Consider the following 27,425-nt stretch of genomic DNA (forward strand, 5'->3'; position numbering starts at 1 on the left):
AGCTATACCAGAAGCCCTGGGTTCAGTCCCCAGCAGCACCTCAAATGGAGTGGTGGGTCACACAGGCCTGTAACCCCAGCTGCTCCAGAGATGGAGGCTGGAGGATCAGGACTTCCTCACAGATCCATTACAACAGACTTAACAGACGCTAACTCACCTCCATGAGCCTTCACCACCTACATGCCGAAGCTGCCCCTTCATGCTTGACCCCTATGAATATCACCCATCCACTCATATTTTACAAAGCCAGCACAACTGTTGAAAAAGCAAAGCTTCCCAAGCAGAATGGAACCCTCCCTGATTTCTGTTTGTAGAGGAAATGGATAATAATCCTATTAAAAACAGAGCTGGAGAGACTCGTGCAGGCTTCCGTGTGAGGTGGCAGCATGAACAGCCATGCCTCAACACTGTCGCTTGGAAACAGAGCAGGCTCCGCTCTTCCAAAAAAAAAAAAAAAAAGTGCCCAAATGCATCTACAAGGCTCAGCCCCTCTCTATCTGACTCAGTCTGTCAAGTCTCTCCTCCTCCCTCCCCTCCTCCTTCTACCTCTTCTCCCCTTTCTCTTTCCCTCTCTCCTCCCCTCCCCTCCTCCTCAGTACCTTCTCCCTTCTCTCCATCTACCCCTCAGTGCAGTCTCTCCCTCCCCCCCCCTCCCATATTTAATGCTCTTTAATGTTTCCCACTAACTATAAGAAAGGAGTCGGGAAGATGCACCCTAGGACCTGGATGACCTGGCTCCTATTTCATCTCTCCCCAGATTTCGCACTGCCTCCAGCCCAGCCTCACTGACATGGCTGAACATCCTAACAACCCACACTCCCTCCTCAGGCCAGCCTTTGCGCATGCTACTTTCTTTGGTGGAACCATCCTTTAATTCCTGATTTTCATCCATTTAACTCCTGTTCTGCCCTTTACATCCTTTTTCCTCTGGACATCTTCCCTCCATCAACTTCGAAGCACTTGCTCCAGTGGAATTACATATTTACAGGTATGATTTCAGAATCAGTGACTACCTCATCGCTTTAGTTCACTTTATCCCTACAACCCAGCACAGTGTCTGGAGAAAATTAGTGGTTATAAGTGGATTATTAATTGAACAGATACATTCCCTGCGGTTAGAAATTGACGTGAACTTTTTAACTTCACACCAGTGTTGTTCATTCCTCATCTCCTCGCCCCTCCCCATCGCAGGGGAGAAGGAGAGGAACGCTGACCTCCTGACCCAGCAAGTGTAAGGGTAGAGTGCCGGACAGTCCAAGTGTTTTTGAGACCAGGCTGCTCTGTTGTTCTTCTGAGACCAGCTCAGACTTTGACCTCCTTCTCCATTTAATCAAGTCTCTACACTTTCTCTTCACACTGCATGTGAATGTGTTATGGTTTTCTGGGTCAGCTGAAGGCTGTGTTTCCTGAATCCCTGTCCCAAGGACCCCACTAGAACTACTGTAAAATGCCCACCACATTCCTGATGCTTTCAGTACAGTTGATAGACACCATCAAATGTCCCACCCCATCATGGGCTGTGACATGTGACACCAAAGCCAACATTGTCCCCACACAGCAGCAGCAGTAAACCCCAAAGTCTCAATAATAGACATGGGGGATAGTCCTTTATCTGTCATTCTAGACACCCTCGGAAATACTTCGAGGGCCCACCTCGTACAATCTTAACTGGGACAGGAAACTATTTGAGTTTTGAATTTTGTTGTTGTTTTTCTTTGACACAGTTCCCATTTAGCCCTATCTGGCCTGAACTCACTACAAAGCCAAGAATGACCTTTTGCAATCCTCTGCCTCCGCCTCCTAAGTACTGGGATCATAGGCATACACTGGGTTTATGCAGCACTGGAGGTTAACCCCGGGGTTTCATACATGCTAGGCAAACATTCCACTAACTGACCTACATTCCCCAGTTCCTTAATTTGTTTTTTATGTAATAAAATATATTTTAACTCATTTCCTTGACCAATATATTTTCTCTATCACATGCTTAGATAGTTTAAAAGTTTGTGGCAACTTTTGCCGTGACTCTTGTTTTGCCAAAGGAGCTGAGCACAAAACAAAGACTCACAGTATACGAATGTCCAGAAACTCTTGAAGAGAGGACGATTCGTGTTTATTCCCACTTCCTAAGATTTCATCCAGTGAGGCACTCCAGGTGTCGAGTCACAGAGTAGACCCTCTGTTTCTGGAACTCTGCTATCAAAAGCAATCCTCCTGTCTTGCTTTCCTACCTAGCTAAAACAACAGCATCACCTATAATGTTGAGGTTATTTTTCTTAGCACGTTCTCCTTTTCACAAGACCACAGAGGGTCCATGACTTGCTGCCTTAGTCTTGGGAACCAGCACCATGCCGGCACATGAAACACACCCATGTATGTGATGACAGAAGAAGCATTGTCTCAGAAGAGGACATGGGGCCAAGGATGGCTCAGTGGGAGAAGGGTTTGCTGAACAAGCATGAGGACCTGGGTCTGACCCCTCCCCTCCCCAGCACCCACACAGAGGCTGGACACGGCCATCTATATCTGTAATCTTGGCACTAGCAGGAGGCTACTGGGGATTCACTAACCAACAAGCCTAGAGAAAATGGTGGCCTCTGGATTCAGTAAGAGACTGCCTCAAGAAAAAAATAAATGTGTTGAAGTGATGGAGGACCACGGCTTTGTCCTCTGACTCCCATGTGACCCTGCGCTGGCAGTCACACCAGTGCCCACACGTGCTCATATACCACATCCACACACACAAGATACCCACATCTGGGACTTCCTTACATGGTCGCGACCCACAGGTTGAGAACCACTTCTCTAGGCACTCTTGCATCTGTGAAGAGACATTTTTCTCTTCCGGATACCTGTTTAGAAACTCCGCAGCTAATCCACCACTCAAGAACTGTCATTCAACATACATTGTTTTTCGTTTTTTGTTTTTTTAAGTTAGAAGGAAATTAGTTTTCATGGCTCCCCTTGGCTAACCTGGCTCCCTTGGAGAAGGATGCAATGAGATTTTTATACTAAATCATAGTCATATCTGAAGAGAGGCCAGTCCAGTGATCCCAAGATTAGAACGGGATTTCCCCTGTGACCCTTGGCTGACCTGCTGCTTCGAAAGAGCCTGCACAGAGACTGATAGGAAAGAGGGAAAGGAAACATCTAGAAGTAATATGGAAATGAGCACTAAAGCACTCTGCAGCCGGGTGAATCTACCTGGCTCCTCCTCCCAGCAGTGGGATCATAAGGCCAAGGCCACACTTTTCTATTGTGGAGATCACCTAGGATCCACATACTTACAAGGCAAACACTTTACTGATGGATAGATCTCCCCAGTCTCCCCCTCCCCCAGGTTCATAACACAACTTCTATTTACAGAAAACTTCAAGCATTATGAAAGTAGAGAGACTACCCTAAGTATCTCTTACAGACCCATTACCCAACTTCAGTCCTTTCTAACACATGGCTGATTGTTTACTGTAACCCACTCATTTATCCCCCAAATGAATTAAAGTATAGTCAATAAAAATAAATAAAAGATATTACAAATATTTTAAAAAGGACATCCAATCTACTAGTTCACCCATAAACTCTTTGACGTATTTCTTTAAAAGAAGCAGGGTGTACCAATGTGTTTTCTGTCAACTTGATACAAGCTAGGGTCATCAGGGAAGAAGGGCCCTCAGTTGAGAAAATGCCTCCATCAGATTGGCCTGCACACGAGTCTGTAGGCCACTTTTTAGGTTTTTGATTGGTGTAGGAGAGCCCAGCCCACTGTGGTCCTGGATTCTATAAAAAAGGTAGCTGAGCCAAGCCCTGAGAGCAAGCAGCATCCCTCCATGGCAGTTCATTTCTCCAAGCTCCTGCTGAGTGTTCCTGCCCTGCCTCCCCTCAATAGTGGACTTGTGATCAGGGCACAAAAGCCAAATAAACCCTTCCCTCCCCAAGCTGCTTTTGGTCATGGTTTTTATCACAGCAAAAGAAACTAGGACTCGGGACCATGATGACTCTTCTGCTGTGGTTGGAAAATGAGATCTCCCTTGCAGGCTTGTTTGGTAAAGCCCAGGCCATCAGCTAGTGGCACTATTTAGGGAGGTCCAAAAACTACAGGAGGTAGGCCTGGCCAAAGGGAGTCAGTCACTGAGGTATACCCTGGAGGTATATCATATGTGATCCTCTCTGTCTTCTCCTCTTCCTGTCTGCCATGTTGTGAAGAAGTTTCCCTGTCTCTTGTCCATTCCACAGGTGCCATGTTCTACCCAAGCACATGGGGCCCAGAACCCATGGACCAAGCCACAATAACTCTTTCCTCTTCTAAGTTGTCCTCTTAAGTATGCAAAACTAATGGACATAAGTACTGGATATAAGTAATTAATGCACTGTCACCTCCACGACTATTTGAACCATTTCCTAATGCTGTGACTATGGAGACCTCAGTTCTGGTGACTTCAGTTATGCTGTACTGTGGATGGTTGGTTCCACTGGAACTGGAATCTGAACCCAGTCTTTGCCTTGGAATGGCCTCTGCCTCTTAAGTCACTCTTAACCTGTAACCTCCGCCACTTCTCCCAGTCCTGGTCCACACACACCTCCCTTTCCACATACATTTTGATGTTCCATTCAGCACAAGCACATCCTCGTCCTCCATGGCCCTTCGTGTGAATACCTTTCAGAGTTCAGTTTGGACATTGTCCGGTCATGAAATCTTCTCAACTGCCACCTTCCACACTTCCCAGCAAAGCTCTGGGTCTCACACCGTCTTCTATAGCACTTCGTCTCCCCTTACCCAGATGTTCACTCTTTCTCGTAACGGGCCTGTTTCCTGTCTCAACTCCAGTCTCCTAGCAGGATAGATTCTATTAGGTTGGTCTTTGCAGCCATCATAGAATCAAGCACAATTGTCTGCCCTTGACAAATGTTCAGTAAATCTAATGTGCATCTTATATTTTAAAATAGTATAAATTGGGGCTGGAGAGGTAGGTGACTAAGAGGCTAAGAGCATTTGTCGTTCTTACAGAGGACCCAAATAGGATTCCTAACATCCATGTGGTAGCTCATACCCACCCATAACTCCAGTTCCAGGGAATCTGATGCCCTTTTCTGACCTCTGTGGGCACAAAGACATGCACACGGTACACTTACATACATGTAAGCAAAACACTTTTAAACATAATAAATAAATCTAAAAAAAAATATGTCAATATAATGATCAGATTCCCTATTCAAAAATAATATAAATAAAAATAACAGGAGTGCCAAGGACAGTCACATTCAACTCAATCCTCCTCCTCCCTCCTCCATTTACTTGTGTCCCAGCTAAGTGTTAAGTATTCAGAAAGTCTAATGACCAAATAAATAAATAAATCATATTTCCTGTCACAAAAATGTCTTTTACCATCCTCAAAATACCTGATGTGCTTAGCTTCGAGTTAATCAAGATGAGCTACTAACATGAAAATGCTGAAGACAAGATTTGTTTTCATACGGAATAATCTTTCTCCATAAATGGAATCCCCAAACAGTCCAATGCCACTTCGGGTAATCAGGGGCTGACCTTTCCCTTAGTGGGTCCATCCCTCCAATCCACAGTGTTTGACCCCATAGGGATGTCAAGTGGAAACCAAGAGCAGCAAAGACAAAGCCAAAAATTAAACCTCCAATAATGCCAGCTCTCTGCACACTGTAAAGGACAAGAGGCAACACAGGAAGTATGTGTGTGTGTGTGTGTGCACTCAAGTGTGTGGCATTGCACATCTGTGTAACATGGAAGCCAGATGTCAAGCTGAGGTGTCATTCCTTGGAAGCTAACTACTTTGTGAGGGTCTCTCACTGGTCTTGAACTCACCATGTAGGTAGCCTTCCTGGCCTGGACGCCTCAGGGATCTGTTTATTTCTATCCCACCAGCACTGGATTCCAAGCACACACTACCATGCCCAGCTTTTTTACACAGGTTCTGACGTGCACACAGGTCTTCATCCTTGTACAGCAAGCACTTCACACACTAAGCTATCTCTCTAGCTCCAGAGAGCCTCTCTGGAGAGAACTGGATTTGAGCTGACCCTATGCTCCAAGAAAACTTAAGATACTATTTCTCTTCTGCATTCTCAAGGGATGAAAGAGAGAAGCCAACACCATCACCAGGGGACAGTCCCCATTGTAATCCCGTGATAGCAGTGACTCATATCTCCCTGACAAGCTCCTGAATCCAACCATCGCACTAAATCAGAACAGGAAAAAGGCATTTCCTTTTTAAAGATGGAAAAACAGCAAGGAAATCTGGAGGCAAAGACTGAAAGAGAGCCTTTGCTAACCACCTATGTAGACCCCTCTCCATCAGAAGGGCCAGGAACACTCCACAGTTCTGTCAGGGAGGTCCGGCTCACTCTGCTGAGCCAGGAAGCCCCACATAACCAAGGGATTGGTGAATTCCTGTCTGCTGAATCACATGGCTGTTTTGTATGTATGAAAGAAAAAAAAAAAAAAAAAGATTACCGAGGATCTGTTTGGAATATCAGTAAAAGGTTCTTAATGTAATTTGCCAGTTTTCACCAAGTGTTCCAGTAATTTAAGACATTCTGTGCCTGGGCTCAGGCAGGGTACGGTGCCTGGTTCTTGGCAGTATAAAACAGCCTTTTAGAGGTTTTTGGCTTGAGACAGTGGCAAAAGTTAGAAAAACTGATGGGAGGAGCTTCAGCTCTCGCCTAAGACCTTCCAAGGAAATGAACGAAGTCATACAATTCACTTCCTTATAGAAATGTCAGCTTTTAGTCACTGACTAGGATGAGGCCGTCCCTTGGGGCAGACAAAGGCTGAATACTGGTGAACAAATTTGAGAGATACTCTTTACCAGATAAAAGGTTATATTTAATCCCCTTATATCCAAATACTCAATAGAACATTCTTACAAGTCTGCTCTGTAATAGCATGTTATAAATAATGTAGCAGAAAGATAGCATGTTACTAAGTTTACATTTAATAAAAGGGGGATGAGGGTGGGGAGAGGCAGGCAAGATGGCTCAGTGGGTAAAGGCACTTGCTGCCAAGCCTGAGGACCAAAGTCCCATCCTGGATATGAAAGAAGAAAGAACTATCTCCCAGAAGTTGTTCTCTGGCCTCCACACTCGTGTCATGGCAGGCAACAACCCCCCTCCTCACGCACAAATAGATGGCATACATTTTGATTAAAAAAAAAAAGATTGTGTCGCATTTGTTCAGCAGGCACTTTTAGGAGTGCAAACATACTCATAATCCTCTTTCAGAAACTGCATAGGAATTCACACAGCCATGGAACCTAACCATGATCTCCTTCACTGCCACTGGGGAAACCCCAGGCAACCCAGCAGCAAGGACATGACTCAGGTTGGAAAGGAGTTCGTCCTCTGCCACCTCTGACTCAGAAGACACTACAGTTTTGACTTTCAGACACTGTGCTGACCTCAGGGACAAGAACCACAAACCATTGACCTGCAGGTGGGTTATGCTTGGGTTGTATGCTTTTGCTATTTGAAATGGGGTTGGGTTTGTTGTTGTTGTTTTCAAACAACACTTAAAAGTCTGGAGACCTTACATCAACATGCAGATATCCAACTAGTCCTTGAAAGTCGAAACAGGAGAATCTACTGCCGCTATTTTCTAAATTAATACAGCCTCCAGCCGTATTATAAATACCTATCTTCCTACCCATGGATGAGTACAGCTCTCACTGCTCATCAAATGTGTATCCTTTTGCAGCAGATAGAGCTCGTAACTAGTTAAAAGACGGAGAGTAAGTACCTGTGTCCCAGCTCCATTGGGACATCTGTAACACCACCTCACCCACCCCTAAGGCTCAGGAACATTTGAGGGGTGGGGGACAGAAAGACTGTGAAAGATGTCTGCCGTGAGACAGTGCCTTCTTGACATGAACTTTCAGCAATAAGGTTACGGGCACAAGACCGAACCAGTCAATATACCATATTGTGGAAGGGGAAATTTTAACAGGGTCCCATTTGGATGAAAAGCTACAGATAGCTAATAGCTACTAGGTGGGGAGGATCAGCTTCTCCAGAACAACCTCTGAATAGATTTCCCAGTCCCAAGTGGTCAGCCCTAAACACATGTACATAGGGCAATACTAACAGGACTCAGTCAGTATGTCATGTATATGTGTACACATGTAACAATAATAATTACAGAAGAGGAGTTCATGGATTCAAGAGGGGATGATCAGGGGAACACAGGAGAAGTTGGAGCAGGGAGAGAGGGATGGAAATTATGTCCATATCATGTACTCAGGTATAAAATCCTCAAAAATGAAAAGAAACTAAAAAGTCAGGAGATCTAACAACACAGACCCAACCTTCCTTGACTCACTACTTTGGCTGGGTCAGACAAGCAGCTGGCCACTAGAGCAGAAGGGAGAACCCTCCAGCTTGCCACATTTCCCATCAGCCTCTCCTGTCGCCATGCGGCACTCATAGCTCCACGCATCGGCGCTGCCTATTTGGCCTCAAAAGCACTTAAGTTTGCTGCTCCTCATCTCAACAGGAAGCAAAGGTCTAGATAAAAACAGCCCTTGTGCTTAAGAAACCAATCTAAAGGAGGAGGCAGGCAAAAGTGTGCATTACAGCAGAGCAGTATGGGAGCCTAGGGTTCAGTAGAAACCCAAAGGTGTGACTAACTCCTAGGTGTACACTTAAAGGTAGGAGAAGGGGCTGGGGACAAGGACACAGAGGTAGCAAAGGCAGTCGACAGGTGAAAGAATATTGGGGAGGGCTGGGAAGTGGCAGGCAGTTGTCCCTCGTGTGCAAAGACATAGTAGGATAGCTCCCCCGAGAAGGGACGTGTCACCTACCATGTAAACAATCTGAACTTAAGTCTGGGACAGAGGAGTGCCAGGCAAATGTTTAAGCAAAGTCCAATTGGAAACTACTGTTTTCTGCGGAAAGATACTGGTGGTAATATAGAATATTGTCTGGGGCAAAGAGCTCAAGCTAGCCCACAAGAGGTGTGGAGGAATTTTCCTTTGGGTCAGCTTCGTACGCTCTCTGTTAGAGAAGATAAGTCTCAACCAACTTACCCTTTCTTTATTTCACAGACTGACGTGAGCCCGCCTAGCCATCTTTTCTACAGATTTATTTTAAGTGTATGAACGTTTTGTTTTTGTGTATGTGCACCAAGTACGTGCCTGATGCATGTGGAGGTCAGAAGGGGTCACTGGACTCCCTGGAAATGAAGTTATGGATGGGTGAGCCACCATGTGCATGTTGGGAATCAAACTCAGGTCCTCTACAAGAATAACAAGTGCTCTAAACCCTTGAGCCCTATCTCCATCCCCTAGTTATTTGTGAATTACTGAAAAAATAAAATAAAAACTGTGAGCAGAAGAATCACATTGCAATAGCCTAGGTCTTTGTGGTTGACCCTCAAGTCCACACAAGAAAGATATACTCTTCCACCTGCCATGTCTCCCTTCCTGTTCACACATCTGTGTCAGCAGTTCTAGAAGCTTAAATGGCTTCCATTCCACATGTGGTGCAAGTTTGACTCATCTTCTAGTCAAAGAACTACAAACATAAGCCCAAGCATTGCTCATATTAAGTAAGTCTCCCAACATATTCCACATTAAACTTGTGCTTTGATGCAAGCTCTAAGGGTGATAAAGAAATGGTGTGTTCAAAGGCAAATCACTTGAGTCTGTACCTGTTGAGCTGATAGCATGTGATGGTCAACAGCAAGGATACCAGGCTTTTGCCCAGATACAAACATACACATACACACACACACACACACACACACACACACACACACACACACACAAACCAAACAGATATTTCCCCTCAACTCAGTCACCCTCAAATTAATTCAAATCTAAAGGGTGGGTGGGGGTAGAAGGGCAAATCAACAAGAGTTCTTTTAAGTATCTCAAAGTTATAATAACCCCTGAAACAGCCAGCTTCCCAGACTTTCCTGTTGGAGCAACAGACAGACCTATCTTTCACTTCTTGTCATTACCAATTATCATGACATTACTGAAAATCAGTGAACCGCCAGAGGGCTTAGCGGGTGGGGATGGGGAGCTGCCACTGTCATCATTGCAGACTAAACTGTATGAAGAGCTCTCTCTTCAGAACTTTCACCCTTTGTTTCAGATGCTGAAAAATGTACACTCCGTAATTCTCCTCCCCTAAAGATGGCATGGCATTTCAAAGCATTTTCCCATCAACAGCCAATGTGCACCCAAAGACTTCCACACAATTTACAATCTATGTATGAGCCAAGAATCCAATGAAGAGAAAAACTCATCTTGGAAGAGTTTAGGCAATTTGGCCAATTAGTCCTTTTTCAACTCTGCTGAGAAAGGAACAGGAATTATCTAACGGAAGACTGAACAAAGCCCAAGGAAGCAGCTGGGGTGAGATAAAGGGTTCCAGAAATCCAGGTCCTATCTGCACTTTTGCACATGAGAAAAGTCACACAGTACCTTAGGACTTGAGCCTTGAGCCCTTGAGGGTTCAGCTCTCTACTCCACAAAGCCTGCAGAAGCTGAGGCCACTCGGGACTTTAAAATCTCACCTCTTGCTAAAAGCATTTAGTCTTTACTAATATTCAAACTGGTAGACTCAAAAAGAACAGAAGCTAAACCATCAAGTTATCCCTTGTCAAGAGGCTTATCACCATCATCAGAGACAAAGCCATGGCGAGTAGGCATGGGAGAGTGGGCATAGCCTCTCATCTGGTCACATCTTGACACCCTGTGTGGATGTTGAGCTCACCTTGGTTGCCTCCTCCACACTCTCCCTGAGGGCTTGCAGCTCAGCATCGTACTGTTCCTTCAGCCTGTCCATCTCCTGGTCATGGCTGGAAACCTCCTCCTTCAAGGCGCCCTTCAAGGCAGTCAGTTCACGCTCACGCTTTCTCAAGAGATCTTCCTGCTCCTCTTTGGCAATGAGCAGATCCTGAAGGTCCCGTTTGGCCTGCAAGAGCTCCTGAGGGCAAACATAATCACAGAGGTAAGGAATAGACATCTTTACCAGTGGCCCAGCATTTGCCCCTCTAGACTGACCATCAGGTTTACCACCACCTAGCCTGTCCTTCCCACACCACACACTTCTCAGAGGCCATCATTCCCTTGGGCCTTCCTGACTTAGTTTCTTTGAGAGTTAATGTAATTAGGTTCATTGTCAGTTATGGCTTTGGGAGAAAGTCTTTTCTTGTTTTGTTTTTCTTATGTTTGACAGGTTCTTGAGTAGCCTAGGATGGCCCCAAACTTGCTGCAAAATTAAGGATGACCCTGACTTCTGGTCCTCCTGCCTCCTCCTTCCAAGTGCTGGATTACAGCCGTGCACCAGCACCAACTGGTTGATGTGGTTCCGGGGCTTGAACCCAAGGCCTCAGTCATGCCAGGCAAGCAGTCTAAATAATAAGCACCCCAGCCTGACATGTTTGTTTTTGCAACTCATTTCACATCTGTGCCATGGCCCAGTGTGCCTGCTATAGCCCTTATGTGATACTGTTTCTCTGAAGCGAGCTGACTCGCTGCCTCATCTGCCACCCAGCCTTCAGGATATTGCGTGTGGTTCAATCCTATTCATGTTCCTAGAGCTCTGCACAACTTTTTTCCTATCTTTCTTGCCTGAGGAGAGCATGGTGTTCACATTTTTCCCTCCTTCACTGTCGAAATCTCACAAGGAGTCACAAAACTAAGGCCAGAGGTTCCATTCCAACCCACATTCCCCAAGCAAGTCCCGCCAAAGGCTCAAACTTCTTATGTCCCGGACCCCTTGGACTTCCCACACCTCGGCTCCTCGCTGTGCACCAGGCTTTCCCCCTACCTGAAGCACTCCCCGGAAGTCCTGCCATCTGCCCTGTGCCATCAGCCCTGGTTCCTTCCCATTTTCTGGAATCTTGGCTACCTGCAACCTTTCCCACCAAACTCCTTCAAAGTGTGATCTCACCTCCCCTTAGTCCCCTGCTATGTGGCTTCTGTGGGGCTCCCCTACCAGGACAAGAGCATACAGTGTCCTCCTCTTTTCATTTCTGTTGCTGTGATAGAATGCCCCGCCCAAAGCCACTTAAAAGAGGGAAAGGTTGATTGACTTACAATTCCCAGTTATAGCCCATTAACGAGAGGATGGCAAGGCAGGAAATCAAGGTAGTTAGTAATATCACATCTTTAGTCAACAACAGAGAGAAATGAATGGCCCCCTCCCCAATGCAGCCTACTTCTTGCTTGCCTTCTCAGTTATTATGCAATTCAGGACCCAGCCCATGAAATGGTGCTGCCCAAGCCATGGTGAGTCTTTCCAACTCAATTAAAAACTCAAGGTAATCCCGACAAACATGCCACAGGACAATCTGACCTAGACAATTCCTCAATTGAGATCTTCCCCAGGTCATTCTAAGTTTGTCACAGTGTCAGTTAAAATAAACAACACACCCCCTCACCTCCCCATTCCTGAACCTTGTCTACTACCATTTCCTTGACTTCTCTTGGAGCCTCCCTGTCTCCTTTAAGAGTCTCCTCTCCCTGGAAATCATAGGACAGCAAGGTCCTTCCCTGCAGCCACTTTCGCTACAAGGATCATGTCTAGCTTCTCTACCTTCCAAAAGCTAAGATGTATCTAAGAATGCAATTTTACATTCTTTACTTTCTTTTGGCAAGATTCTTGACTTTTTTCCAATGTTTGTTTGTTTGCCTCTCATTTTTTCCTGGCACCAGCACCCTAGTGACATGACAACCACAAGTATTGCATGCGACACACAAACCTGAGATTAAGTACAATTAACAGCTTTAAGTGACTCCACTGAGAGCCTTCCTCTGGGTCCTTTCCTTGGCTCCAAAGTGGTACACACAAAGTAATGACTTTCATTTAAAAACAACTGACAAGGGAAGTCTTTCCTTTCCTCCAGGATGAGCAAATCAGGCAAATAGGTGGCTGTCACCACACAGGCAAAACGCCAGCCCGCCAGAACACCATCAGCAGTCACCAGCTAGCTCAGATGAAACCTGGAGCCCATCCCTAAGATCTAAGAATGCCCGTCCTAGTTCGGCTCAGTGTTTAGCTGTGGGTGTCTGCTTCTGTTCCCATCAGCTACTAGATGAGGGCTCTATGATGGTGGATAAGTTAGTCATTGATCTCATTACCAGGGAAGGGCATTTAAGATAGCCTTTCCACTGTTGCTCAGATTGTTAGTTGGGATCAGTCTTGTAGGTCTATAATGGCTCCCTCTTTTATGCTCTCTCTCTCTCTCCCTCTCTCTCTCTCTCTCTCTCTCTCTCTCTCTCTCTCTCTCTCTCTCTCTCATATCTATTCCTCCCCTGACTCAATCTTCCTAGTCCCACACACTTTCCTCTCCTCCCCTTCTCTTTCTCCTAGTTCCCTCTCAACTCACTGCCCCCCCACTCCCACCCACCCCCACCCACCCCCACCCACCCCCACCCCGCAACGTGCTCAGAAGATCCAGATACACAGAGGGAGGAGTGATAAGAAAATGGGGACAAGACCAGGCCACAGAAACCCACAGAGACAGCTGACCTGAACAAGGAGGAGCTAATGGACCCCCCCAGACTGATAGCTGGGAAACCAGCATTGGGCTGATTCAGACTCCATGAACATGAGTCTCAGAAGGCCTGGGCAGTCTAAGGGACCTCTGACAGTGGAACCAGGATGTATCCCTGGTGCACAAAAGGACTTTGGGAGCACATTCCCCATGGAGGGATGCTCCCTTAACCTAGAGGCAGGAGGGAGGCCCTAGTCCCTACTCCAAATGACTTGACAGATAATTACGATCCTCCTGGAAGGCATCACCCTCCCTGTGGAGTGGAGGGGGGTGGGGGGGAATGGGAGGGAGAGAGGGAGAAAGGGAGGGAGAGAGGGAGAGAGGGAGGGAGGGAAGGAGAGAGAACTGGGGTCGATATGTGAAATGAAAACAAACAAACAAACAAACAAACAAAAAGAATACCGTCCTAACACTCAGTAAAGGGACCACTTGGGTGTCCCTACCCATCTCTTTGTGAAGAGGAGCAGAAATCGCCCATCACTGTTGCCATTGACCACCTCTCTAGGACTTAATGGTGCCTCCTGTCAGCACCTTCAGAATGGCCCCTTCCTGCTTTTATTCTCACAGTTTTCAGTTGTCTTTAGATAGGCCAGTTCCTCTCCCCACCCTTATCTCCTGTAGGATATATTTGTGTTTGTGCTGCCGCCAGGACGTGTCAAGGACCAAGGACTTTGCAGTCTATTCTACACTGACAGGGTGTTATCTGTGACTGGGACTGTCACTTAAGTGGGCCATGCTGCATGAATCCAATCAGATTAGGCCTTGCCATATCACACAGAAGTTTCCAGAAGGCAGGCCAACAAGCACATAGGATTTCCAAAGCTTCACTTTAATCTGAAGGCTTAATTATATCAAATGGAGAGAGGGGAAAGTAGGAAAACTTCAAAATATAAACAAACTACAACAGAGAGAAATGCTCCTCTCTGGAGACTACAATCAAAGAAAACAAGGGGAAATTGGGCTATCTAGAGTCACTGATTTCCAAACCTTCATGCAGTCAAGATAGGCCACATGTGACAAGGAACCAGCCAATCCACACCTAGTTTGGGGTCCCTGAGCTGACTCAGCAGCTAAGGTGCCGGCTCCCAAGCCTAAGCACAGAGACTGGTCCTCAGGACCCATGTGGTAGAGGCCCACAAGTTGTCTGAAATTCAGTGACAAGGGTACCCCCATACACACACCCACAAAATAAATAAGTGCAATAACGATTTTAAAATAGAACAAAACAAAAAACTCCAGTGTATATGCGGAGCAAGTAAAAGAAGATCTAGAAAGGCTGATCATGTTTGGCAGTTATTGCATGAGAATAATACCATTTCTAAAGAAACAAAAAAATGGCTATTCAAAGAGATCAAGATCCATTCATACATGAGAATGTCAGTTCTGAGGTGCTGACACACCTCCAAGAGCACACATCTGGGTATGGGGAGCCAGCTCAGTGAGTAAAGTACCTACCTGCCTTGTTACCACCAGGACACTAGTTCAATTCCCAGAACACATGTGCTTTAAAAAGAAAAAAAAGTCCCGATGGCAGGTGCATTCAATCCCAGCTCCGGAGAGACAGGGACAGAGACAGATTTTCCTGGGCATCCCTGGCCAAACACCTTGCTAGCATGCTTTACAAGTTCTAGATTCATCCCAGATATCAAGATAGGCTGACATTTGAGAAACAATAATTGAGGTTTCCCTCTAGAACCCACATGACACACACACACACACACACACACACACACACACACAGTCACATACACACAGAAAAAAAATATTTTTTAAAAGTCTTTTTTAGTTTAAAAGAGGCATAGATCTCAGGTCCTGGGGATGTAGTTCATTTGGTAGAGCTCTTGTCTCAAATGCATGAGACCCTGGGGTCTATCCTCAGCCTCACATTAAAAAAAGGAAGAAAAACGAAAAAGGCAGAGTACCCATCCACAACCTCAGCTTGTAAGAGGTAGAGGCAGAAGGGTCAGGACTTCAAGGCCACCCTTGGTTACATAATGAGTTAGAGAGTTTTAGTCCAGTCTGAACTACAAAAGAGAAACACTGACTGGGGAAAAAAAAAAAATGTTCCCAGACCCAGGAATTCAACAAATAATAAATCTTTCCTATTGTTCATCAGTTCTTAGCGTTAGACTAAGAAAACAAATATTCTCTACTATACTTTCCTTTAAACTATTTTTTTAAAACACAAAGTCTCAGTCAGTATGTAACTCTTGCTACTCTGGGTCTCCCTCTGTAGACCAGGCTACCCTCTAACTCACAAAGATCCCCCTGCCTCTGCCTCCCAAGTACTGGCATTAAAGGCATGTGTCACTATGTCTGGCTTCTCCCCCTCCCCCACCCCCACCCCCAATATTATTTTACAAATTCCATGTAGAGGCTTGATGCTATTTAACAAAAAGTGATGAATTTCTGGGCTGGGATGGAGTCAGTACCACAACATGTCCCTAACATGCAGAGAGCCTTGGCTTCAGTCACCAGCAGCTTGGTAAGAAGAGAGAGGTTTCACAGTACATCTGGACTGCTACACAGGCTCATCAAGCATCAACATTTTCAAACATTCAAAAGCTTATAGATTCAATGTCCTTTGTGTTTTAAGAGTCAGTTCTCAAGCAGAAGCCATTGGAAAACTTGGCCCCAACTCTAATCTGTTATCGAATTTCTCCGGGCTACTTCTTAGGAAGATACAAAGAATAAATTGAAAGTGGCTGGGAGGTGGGATCTTCTTTATTAGTGCTGTGGAAACTGTAGGAGGTACTGCAAAAAGTTGTTAGGAAGTCAAAAGAAAGTAGTAAGGTATTTCCTGGGGGCAAGGCAAAACATGTAATTGACATAATGGCTAACAATGCCTCTCCACCCTTCTGCAACTGACCCAGATCATGTCAGGAGAGTGACAACCAGGACCCCAACTGCAAGATGTTTAAGAAGAGATGTGCTCTGTCCCCATTCCTGGTGTGGCCTGAACACATGTCACCAAAGCCAGAGGCCATGTCCTCATCCCCCTCCCCACAAAATCGGGTTCAGAACAAATCAGTCGTCAATAGGCGTTAAAGGCCTGGGCTGGGGGTGTGACTCAGTTGGCAGAGTGCTTGTCTAGCATGCATGAAGACCAAGGGCCTACTCCTTTGCACAGAATAAACTGGGAGAGGAAAGATCCACCAGCAACCCCTGCACTTGGGAGATGGAGACAGGAGGGCCAGAAGCACAAGGTCATCCTCAGCCATATAACTAACTAGTCTGAGCCCAGTCTAAGCAACATGAGATCCTATCTCAAAAAAAAAAAAAAAAAAAAAAAAAGTAAAATAAATAACACACAGGTCATCTTAGGATTACTTCATTTTAGAAAAACATGGTAACTTTTCAAAAATAATTTAGGTCAGGAAAATTATTCTTTCGCTCTGTAATTAAGAAATATGCTGCAGGAAGCAAAGATGGCAGAAGACACATGACTGCATTGAAGGAAAGTATGTAAAAGTAGAGCAAAACGGAGAGAACAGAGGATGGATGCAGCCCAGGGCATGGCAGCACGGACTACACCACCCAGGGCATGGCAGCAGGAACCACAGGAACATCTTCTGTCCACTGGACTTAACGGTGAAATGCCTCTGAAAACATAAGTTCTCCACTGACATCCGTTCTGGGAATTTATTCTTAGGGAAAATTTTATTTTAAGGAGGGGCTTATATATCCCAGGCTGGCCTTTAGCTCACTACTTCTAATAGACTCAGAGACAATAAGGGTTGAGTATTCATACTCATTGTATGCATGTTATAGAAACCATAAGCATGTTGGTTACTATAAGGATATTGTAACTATGTTAGAAAGTTCCCTAAAAAAAGCAAAATATAATCTTATCCGTCATTTACTTCAAAATAGTTAAGACATGTAAAAAAAAGATGAGCAGATGAGCAGAAAAACTAATGGAGGAATATCACAAAACATTGACACCTCCTCAATCTGTGTTGAGAATTAATGAATGCTAATACACTATTCTCTATGTGTGTGTGTGAGTATATGGTATGAGTGTGAGCATGTGTGTATGTTATGAGTGTGAGCATGTGTATATCAATGAAAGCATGTGTGTGTATTTATATATGAGTATGAGCATGTGTGTGTGAGAGCATTTGAGTGTGTAAGAGTGTGCGTTTATATGTGTATAACAGTGTGTGACACTTACACATATATGAGTATGTGTAAGTGTGGAGGTTATAGACCAGAAGTCACCTCTGATATCATTCCTCAGATCTCACCTACCTTGTGACACAGAGTCTGTGGGCTACAGGCTCACTGAATAGGCTAGGCTGCTGGCCAGCACACCTCTGGGATCTGTCCATCTCTACTGCTCCTGCACTAGGATTATGAGTCGAACTATTCTCTTTTTACATGGGTTCTGGGGATTAACCTCAGTTCCTCATGTTTGCCCAACAAACACTTTATCAGCTGAGCCATCTCCCCAGTCTCTGTCATGCTATCCTTCCTATTGTCCACAATGGTTAAAAGCTTTCCTAAGACAATGATGAACTCATAGAATCTAAATGCAGAAACCAGTGGAACAAACACACACAGCAGAAAGCAGCTCGTAGCATCCAGCTCCTGAACCCCCATCCTCCCAGATAGGTGGGGGTGACACCTGGTCCCCAGTGCCTTACCTCGATCAAGGCTCCTTTCTCTCTGTCCTCAGACTGCTTGGTACTGTCCAGTTCGTCGTGCATCTCTGACAGTTGGTCCTGCAGGTCTCGGATCTCTGTCTGGTGCTGTTCCCGCTCCATCTTCACCTGGAACAGCCTAACAGGACAGGGAGAGGTCCATCAGAGAAGCCCCTGGGATGCTCAGTGCTCACTTTCAGGCTGTCGCATGGTCACCTATAGCCCCAAGAAGCCTCCTTAGCACTATGGTCTAATCTAGCCAAGAGGTTAGATGAGAACTCAAACCAACAAAATGGGACAGATTTGCAGGAACATTTTCTACCAGAAAGAGACCATGAAATACTAGAATTTGGACACAGAATATGAAGAAATGCCTAAAACCAAGGAGAACCAGCCAATATTATGAAACAGGAGACCCATTAGGTTAATGTCTGTGGTCAACCCTGATTGTCCATCTCTGGGTGTGTTTACGAAGTTGTTCCCAGAAAGGAAAACAGACCTTGATTTTAAATTCCTTTGCCACAAAGTTTCACAGGATAATAAGGCAGGTAGAGCCTTGGAGTTACTTTTCCTCTCTACAGGCGGAGCAGAAGTGTAAGTATGCATCATAGAGACCAACCCATTCTGGGTCAGGCTGGGTCACATTCTGGGAGATTGTGAACCCCACAGGCTAATGCACTTTGGAGGCTAGACCTAGGCTTCTGTAAACCTTAGTGGTCAGATATCATGCTGGAGATTCCCAGTAGAAACCTTAGTCATAATATCACCCCTCAGGGGCCACTGCTTCTCACTCACCTGCCAAAAGATCCTGTTGGGCCTGAAGCTTTGTAAGACACACTCAAGAAACGCAAAGGGCTTTAATGACTCTTAAACCTCCTGTTATAGCCCCAGCTGCACAATTTTGTAAGAGGGGGAAAAAGGAAAGGAAGATGAGTGGCCTTGATAAATACTTGGAGGGCTAGGAGGTGTGAAAAGGACAGAAGGTTCTAGTAACATAGGACTCAAGTCAGGAAGGGCAGGGGCTCCAGCCTGGCACTCACTCTTCCAAGTTCTTCCGAAGCTCGCCCTCACTTTCCTCTAGCCGTCGCTGCAGGGTGGCTGTCTCCTCCACTTGGCTCTGGTGCCGGCCTCGTAGCTCTTCCAAGTCCTCTCTCATTCTCTCTCTCTCCTCCTTAATGTTCTGATGGTTCTAACAGGAATCAGTATCATTTTAAAAGACCTCTGTTGTCTGTCAATACTGAAACACCACCCCCACCCTCTCTCTGCCTGTCTGTCTGTCCACCTATGACAGGGTCACATGTAGTGCAGGCTATGTAGCCAAGGATGATCTTGAACTCCTGATCTTCTTGCCTTCACCTCCCAAGTGCTGGCAAGATGGGTGAACTACCATGCCTGGATTATGAGGGGCTGGGGCTGGAACCCGGATTTTTATGTGTACTGAGCTACTCCCCAGCCCAGAAGCCCCTTTGTGAACACTAATGGACTCCAGGCACTATCCCTTCATTATTAAACAACTTAATCAAATCATGTCATTAAGGTTCGGAAGTTCCAGAAAAAATATGAAATATTCATGTTTAGTGAATTGAACACTTTTAAAAGAAAAATGCAAACATAGCTAGACCTCATTTTGCTGTTTTTATTACTTCCATTTAGTGCTTTATGCACTTAGTACCCATTGGTCTGCCTATCTCCAACAGTATTACTTTTGCTCAAAGCAAACAATTTCTGTGTGCTCCAGCTGCTTTAAAAAAAATTCTTTGGCTAGTAGCCACCAAATTCAAAGGAATGTGCTCAGGGATGGCAGGAATGTTTCTTTTAGGGGGGAAGATTTTTGTGACTTTTACCTCACCTGGACATCCCAATGTGTTCTAAAAATCCTTTATACCAAGACAGACTTGGGGAAAATCTAAGAGCCTGATACCTTCATCTCCAGTTGCAGCTGCCTCTGTAGTTCAGACACTTCTGAGATCAGTTTGTTCTTCTGCTCCAATAGGTCTTTGACTTCGGAGTTAAAACTCGAAGCCTGCAATTAATTACGAAGATATCCTCAGTTAAATGCTTGAGATGCTTTGCTTGAACTTTCCTCCCCCACAGTGACATTGGGATATAATGGATGCCTCACAGCACTGACCATCATAAACCTCAGTCATGCAGGAACCTCCCCCAGAGTTAACGGTGATGCTCCCTCACAATTTATTTTACATCTTTCATCCAAGTCCAGGGACTATTGCACTAGATTTCCGACATGACTCATTCACGCTTGAGAAAGGTGGTAGATTTATTGGACATCTTTCAAACATATTATGAAATATTAAGGTACTAAATTTAGGACATGTGTCTACCTGCTTGTGTGTGCATGTGGAAGCCCAGACAACCTTAGGTGTTGTTTCTGAGGCACCATGATCTCTCACTGGGCTGGGGCTGGCTAAATAGGGTAGGCCGGATGGCCAGTGAGCCTTGGGATCTTCCCTTCTCTGCCTTCCCAGTGACGGAATTTGAGGAAGAAAAAAAAAAAAAAAAAAAAAAAAAAAGGGTGGAGAGGGAGAGCAACTGAAGAAAGCATCCAGTGTTGACCTCTGGCCTCCACGTGCATGTGCACACATGAAAAAGTACGTACACACACAAACACACACACACACACATACACACACACACATACACATCACCCCACCCACCAATACAAGCACACTACCAAAAGCAAACCCCAGAGTGAAATGGGGGATTTAGATGTTAATTGTGTGTCAATATCTACCCACACTAACAAACGGACCAGAGGATCACAGTAGTGTAAGGAACATTCCTGTCCTTCCTACTCAATACTGCTTTGAGCTTAAAATAGCTCAAAATACATATAGCTTATCAGACTGGGGATGTAACTCAGGACTACATATAATTGACTAGCATATGTGAGGCTCAGTGCTCAATGCCGTCACCACAAAACAAAACCAGTGAGAGTAATTTATTATTTTAATTCAAGAAGAAAAAGAGCCCAAAGAGGATGAGCAACTCATGTTGAATTAAAAAGCATCTAGGAAATTATATACCATAAGCAAAAGACCAATCTTGGGATAAGGGTATTAGGAGGTAAGAACACCACAGGAAAAGCTATTTTAAAACTATTTTTAAAAGAAACTATTAAAAAAAAAAAAAAACACCTTTTTGGTTTCTGAGATGATTCCTACTCTGTGTTATAAAATTCCAAAAGTTCATCAGAAAAAGAATGTCTGAGAGTCAAAGAAGCCTACCAAATGCTGACCCTGGGAGACACTAGAGTCCTAACTAGTCAAAGTAGACTAAGCTTGGCTGACATCTTCGCATTCGTTTGAGATATGAGAAGGGAATGCAGGTCCTGCCATGGGAGTGAAGGTGAAACCTAATGAGACTCACTTCAGCAAAGCCAAAAAAAACAAAACAAAACAGCACCTATAGAATGAAGGTGAGCCACATTTGATTTAGTTCTCAGGAGACAATTCAACTCCCCTGGATGGAAGATAAAACCATCTAGTACATGTATAAGTTGTCGTCCACTACCTAGCATACAATTAGAAAATCCTGGATGGCTTTAGCAGCAGGCAAAAAAATGATGGTTTCCCTGTGGCAGTTAGAATCTAGAAACATGGTCAAACAGCAACATGAAATCTGAAACCGAAGAGCTCATTGGGTGGCTCTCAAAAGACTGGTGGTCCCTGGGGGCCTAGGGAGATGGCTAACAGTTAACAATTCCCTGGGCAAACAAGAGGGCCCAAGTTTAGATCCCCAGAACCCACATAGGTGCTGAGTCAGTGTGGTGACTCACCTATGATCCCAGCCTGGGAAAGTGACAAGATGCCTGGAGCAAGCTAATCGGTAAAATGAACTGAATCAGTGTGTTTTGGGTTTGATGAGAGACTTGCTCATTAGATTATGATTGAAGAAGGCTCCAGGAAGATTCTCTGCAACTTCAGGTCTTCACACACATGCACTCATGTGTCCAAGCACACCACAAACACACATATGGGAAGAAAAATTATCATTTTCAAAGAATGATGAGGGTGTTTTTCAGGACATTTGAAAGATAAACCCTTAACCTTAAAAGAGATAGAGTCAGCCAACAAAATTAATAAATTTGAAACAAGAGAAAAGTACACACTTTTAATCTCACTACTCAGGAGGCAGAGGCAGGCAGATCTCTGAGTCTGAAGCCAGCCTGGTCGACAGCTAGAGCTGTTACAGGGAGAGAGAGAGAGAGAGAGAGAGAGAGAGAGAGAGAGAGAGGGAGGGAGGGAGAGAGGGAGGGAGGGAGGGAGGGAGGGAGGGAGGGAGGGAGGGAGGAGACAGAGAGAGAGAGAGAGAGAGAGAAGAATATCCAGAGTATATACTATGCCAAATGGAACCAGACAGACACACACACACACAACACACACATAGACACACATGCAGACACACACGGAACAAGGGAGATCATAAAAAAAAGTAAAATACATGTATCTGGAATACAAGGAGAACAGAATGTGAAGGAAATATCCAAAACAAATGGATAGGGTATTTGAGATGTGACGAGTGCCAGGAAAACAATGAAGTCAAGAGAACCACATTCAGGCACATTACACTCAAACTTAAAAAAAAAAAAAGGGATGATCAAACATTCCAAGCACCTCCAGAGAGATGTGTCGCTTAAGAATGCTGCCTGCCTTTCAGGGGAGCCATGGAGGCCAGAAGATGAATGTTTCTCCAAAGTGATCAGATGAAAAAAAAAAAAAATGCTCCCCGAACTCAAGAGCCTCCAACACAAGAGGGGACAAAGGCCAGTATGAGCAAACACTGAGAGAGCCCACTGCCCCCAGAAAAGACAGCACAACAGTCTAGAACAGTCCCTGGGACGGAAGAACACGGCCCTAGGCAGAAAACACAGAAGCACAAAAGGGATGGATGCAACTCAAAAGTGAACAAACCAGAATGAAAGGTAAGTGACATACAGGAGAAGCAGAGGGCACAAATAAGTGGGGAGAAGGCTCGTGCTTGTGAAGGGGACCAGACACATGAAGATGGCAGCCTGAGCAAAGTGATGTGCATATCCAGTGTTAACCCCAGACAAAGTCTCTGTTTTTCTCTCCTTGCCTTTCTTAAAGTTATTTCTATGATTTTAAGTGTGTGTGTGTGTGTGTGTGTGTTTGATGCACATGTGGGCAAGTGTGTGCAGGTGCTTACAGAAGCCACAGGTGTCTGACTCACTGGAGCTGCCGGTAGTGTTAACCGCATGACAGGGCTGAGAACAAAGCTCAGGTCCTTTGCAAGAGCCCACTCTTAACTCCTGAGCCATCTCTCCAGCTCTGCCCACATCTGGAAAATCTAGCATTTGTATGGAAAGGTGAGAGACTTAGAACAGCCAACTTAAAGGGAAGAAAAAAGGGATAAAGTCAGAAGGCAGACATTACCAGATTTGAGAGCCTAAGGATACAGTTCAGATCTGTATGAGACCGAGAGAAAGAGACGTAAGGAGCCTTGCTGCAACAGCACAGAGGGCCTAGTACCGGGCCCCGTATGCACCACTGGTAGGAACTTTAATTGTTGCGATACTTCCTGAAACCATTTAGAGTATGCACAGCAAAGCTTCGGCTTAATTTATGACCTGGAAGCTCACTCCTATTTATTATATACCAGAGAAGTGAGTGAGTGTTCATTACAAAACAAGTTCATGAATAGTGATATTTGATGCCCACTGTAGCTTTATGTTAAGAGTCCCAAGCTGGAAATATTCACCAGAAATATACTAATACACACACACACACAAATCAATATGTAATAAAAAAATAGTAAGTGTAACATTAATGAACTTTACTGACATAATATAGAAGAAATAAAGCCGGACAGACAGTAACCAGGTGACTATATGAAATTTAAGTAAAACTAATCTAAGTGATGGGTGTCACAATAAGATTACCTCAAGAAATAGGGGACAAGACTGACAGGGAAAGACCATTCAGGAAACTTCTGGATGAAGGGAGTACCCTGTCTGTGATCTGAATAGGATTTGCCCAGATGCAAATCTATGATAAAAATACAGAGAACTACACAGTTACGATTCTTGGAATTTACTTTAAGTTCCACCCCAATAAACCAGCATAAAGTATCTATTTAAGGAACACCTGTTGTGTGACATTCTCCAGGAACCTGTGTGTCTGCGCAGCCAGACCTTCCATCTCCCAACCTCCCTGTCTCTGGGGGATAATACTCCCGATTGCCAGGCAGACTTTCACCCCCCCCCCACCCTCAGCATAGGCCTGTCAGCAAGTGCAAATAAACACACTTGGGCCAAATTGGCTTCCTCCATTTAGTCCTTGCATTGCCACCAAGAAGAGGGGCCAGATTAAACAGTCCTTAGGAGGTATGGCGTCTGATCTGAGTGTGACTATCAAGGGCTCTTGTTTCTTTTCTGCCATGGACGTGATAACAGGATGAAGGTCTCCAGAGAAATTGGCTAAAATCCTACAGTTAAGTGGCAAGGCGAAGCGATAAAAGCAGAAATCTAAGCTATAAGATGCAGAGTCAAAGCTCAACAAGTCGCTGGTCCAGGTGTGGGTTGGGTATAATAACCCTGGAAGAGGCACGTCTCACAGACTGTGGGGACGGGGACCAGAGCCCCAACTGCAAAAGCACAAAAGTGCCAAGTCTTCCAGTGCAATGAAGGCACCCACCACAGAGCCTAAATCCAGCCCAGTGGGACAAGTCTCACACAAAAGAGGGAAGGAGAGGAAGGAGGGAGAGAGGGAACCAGGGAGGCGGCAGGGAGGAGAAAGGAAAGAAATAAACAAGACTCTATCTGCTTTGCAGTTTGCACGATGGTCTCAGTCCATAGAGAAAAGGCTCTAATGTTCTCCCCTAGGGAATCACTGAACATATTTGCAGAAGATAAAAGTCCAAAACTTTGCCAGCAAAGGATCAAATTCAGAACATAAGAAGGAGATAGGGGACACGGTGCACAGCGCCAGAGATCTCATCCTGTCTTCCTCAAGCCAGCAGGGCTTCTTAACTGGTCTCTCTCTAATCTCACCTCTCTCTAAAAGCAGCAAATGCAATGAACTCGTGCAATACAACAGCACCTGCGTCTGTGCGAGAACACTTGCCAGGCACGCATGAAGCCCTGGGTCACATCACAGCACCACACAAATGGGTGTGGAAGCTCACACCTATGATCCCAGCACTTATGAGAACCACATGTCCAAGGCCAGCTGTAGCTACATGAGATCCTGTCTCAAAAGAAAATAAAAATGCCTTTCATGGTAGCCTAGAGGGGAAATGTCCTATCTAGCTGTTCCCCATGTTCTGGTTTTGTGTAGCAACTACATGAAATTACTTCTACAAACATGAACATGGCAAACTTACAATTCTTAGTACTGTCTGTGCCTTTCTTATAACCTAGACTATCCTGCCTCCTGCCTTCCTACAAAGAACGCTTTGACCTTAGATATCTTATTCGCAGAAGGGACACACTGACTTCCCTAGTTCCGGCTGGCGGCTGCAAGTCCATAATCCGTAATGACAATCTTAATGTCAAGTCTGAAGGCTGTGCCCTTCCCACAGCATGCAAGTAAACAGAAGGCAAGAAATAGTAGTTGTGATTTAAATGTAAAAGTTTGATCAAAAAATATTACATTAATGTTAAGAAATATGAGAGATTTGATTCCAGCATACTCTGGAAATGCAAGAAGACAGACCTGTGAGTCTAAGACCAGCCTGGTCTACACAGTGAGACCCTGTCTCCAAACAAGTACTATCAGAGAGGAGGATTGGGTGAGGAAAAGCTAAAGCTAAAATTCATTACAAGTGTATATGAAATTGCCAATAAATTTTGGTTTTTGTTTTTTCCAGCTCTATAGACCAGGCTGGCCTTGAATTCAGAGATACTCCTGCCTCTGCCTCCCAAGTGGTAGGATTAAAGGCGTGTGCCACTACTGCCTGGCTGCCAATGGATTTTTTTTAATAGAAAGAAAAATTAGGTACAGCTCCTGAAAACTGTGTATAAGCAAATTATAGTTTTAAGTTCCCAAGTCAGAATCACGGTCCTGTATTACACACATACATACTTTGACTCTCTCTCACCCTCTCTCTCTCTGTCTCTCTCTCTGTCTCTCTCTCACACACACACACACACTCCACCACCACCCTCACACTCACAGCATAGTCACAGGCATGCTGAATGCTAGAGCTCTTCTAGCTGATCATTTGGCTGATGCATAAAAATATTCTCTACATTTCTTATCTAGTCATGACTCCTCTAAGATGGTTGGTTTTAGAAGTATTTCAGATTTGGGGTTATTATTTTGGTATTGAAATAACTGCATGAATATAATGAGATATTTTATGAACACAAGTAGAAATGTAAAATTGATTTAAATGGCATAAATTTCTAATACGCAGAGCCCAGAGGGGACTTGATACAATGGTTTTAACAGCTTTCTGCATGAAAAGAAGTTGTGTTTGTGTCCCTGCATGTGGTCAAGTGTTGAATTTTCCACATGTACCAGATCAACACTCAAGAAGTTTGGGGTTTTAGGGTATTTTGGATTAGAATATTTAACCTGTGTTTAAAGCCAGGCTGTCTGTCTGCGGCACTGCATGCTCCTAGAGGGGACATCCCACTTACCGCTGTCAACAGCAGCTAAAGAAACCAGCCCCTCTCCACGTTTCATGTTAAACACGCTCTACAGAACACAAAAGTTACAACTTACTTGATTATTGCCTTGTGCACTCCCTGCTGCTCGAGACTTTAAGGTCTGGATTTTCTCGAAGACCAGGTTGACTTTCCGTTTGGTGGCATCCTCATTGTCTGTGCTTCTGCAACGGCAGCAGAGAAAACATTAAGGAACAAAGCCGTCGGCCTCAAGATTTTCCATGTGCCCGTACACTCACAGCGAAGGCCCTTGAAGATGAACTGCAAGCCTCTGAGTGAACTAAAGCTACAGACAAAACCAGTGCTTGATGGGCAAGATGGAAGGACATTACCACTCAGTCTCGGCAGAGACATTCATTCCCAAATATCTGCACATGACAGATGCACCATCCAAATTGAGCTCAGTGAATATAATGTAAGCCATTGCTTGACTCAGTGTCCCAAAGGGAATTACACACACACACGCTTTTACACCTCAAGATACCAAGATGTTCGAGGATTTTTAACTTATTTGGCCTCTGTTTAAGAAAAAGAAGCCCCAATGCCAAGACTGTCCAACAGCAGCCCTTTGTCTCTACCTCCATGGTTAATCAGATCATTT

At 44.8% G+C, this 27,425-nt stretch overlaps 1 protein-coding gene across 4 annotated transcripts in view; it reads right to left on the reverse strand.

Annotated features, from left to right (window-relative positions):
* The window catches only part of Cgnl1 (cingulin like 1), a 141,282-nt gene that overhangs the window by 66,789 nt on the left and 47,068 nt on the right, over positions 1-27,425 (reverse strand). For 2 of the 4 annotated variants that reach the window (XM_051197899.1, XM_051197896.1), the window contains exons 4-8: positions 26,883-26,988; positions 20,096-20,197; positions 19,215-19,363; positions 18,178-18,313; positions 10,744-10,956 (exon numbers count right to left, since the gene is read on the reverse strand). In XM_051197899.1, coding sequence (XP_051053856.1) covers positions 10,744-10,956; positions 18,178-18,313; positions 19,215-19,363; positions 20,096-20,197; positions 26,883-26,988 — 706 coding nt within the window. The remainder of the gene's footprint in view (positions 1-10,743; positions 10,957-18,177; positions 18,314-19,214; positions 19,364-20,095; positions 20,198-26,882; positions 26,989-27,425) is intronic. The other 2 variants (XM_051197897.1, XM_051197898.1) reach the window with 2 other exon arrangements.

Source organism: Phodopus roborovskii, unplaced genomic scaffold, assembly GCF_943737965.1.
Source record: "Phodopus roborovskii unplaced genomic scaffold, PHOROB, whole genome shotgun sequence".
NCBI lineage: Eukaryota > Metazoa > Chordata > Mammalia > Rodentia > Cricetidae > Phodopus > Phodopus roborovskii.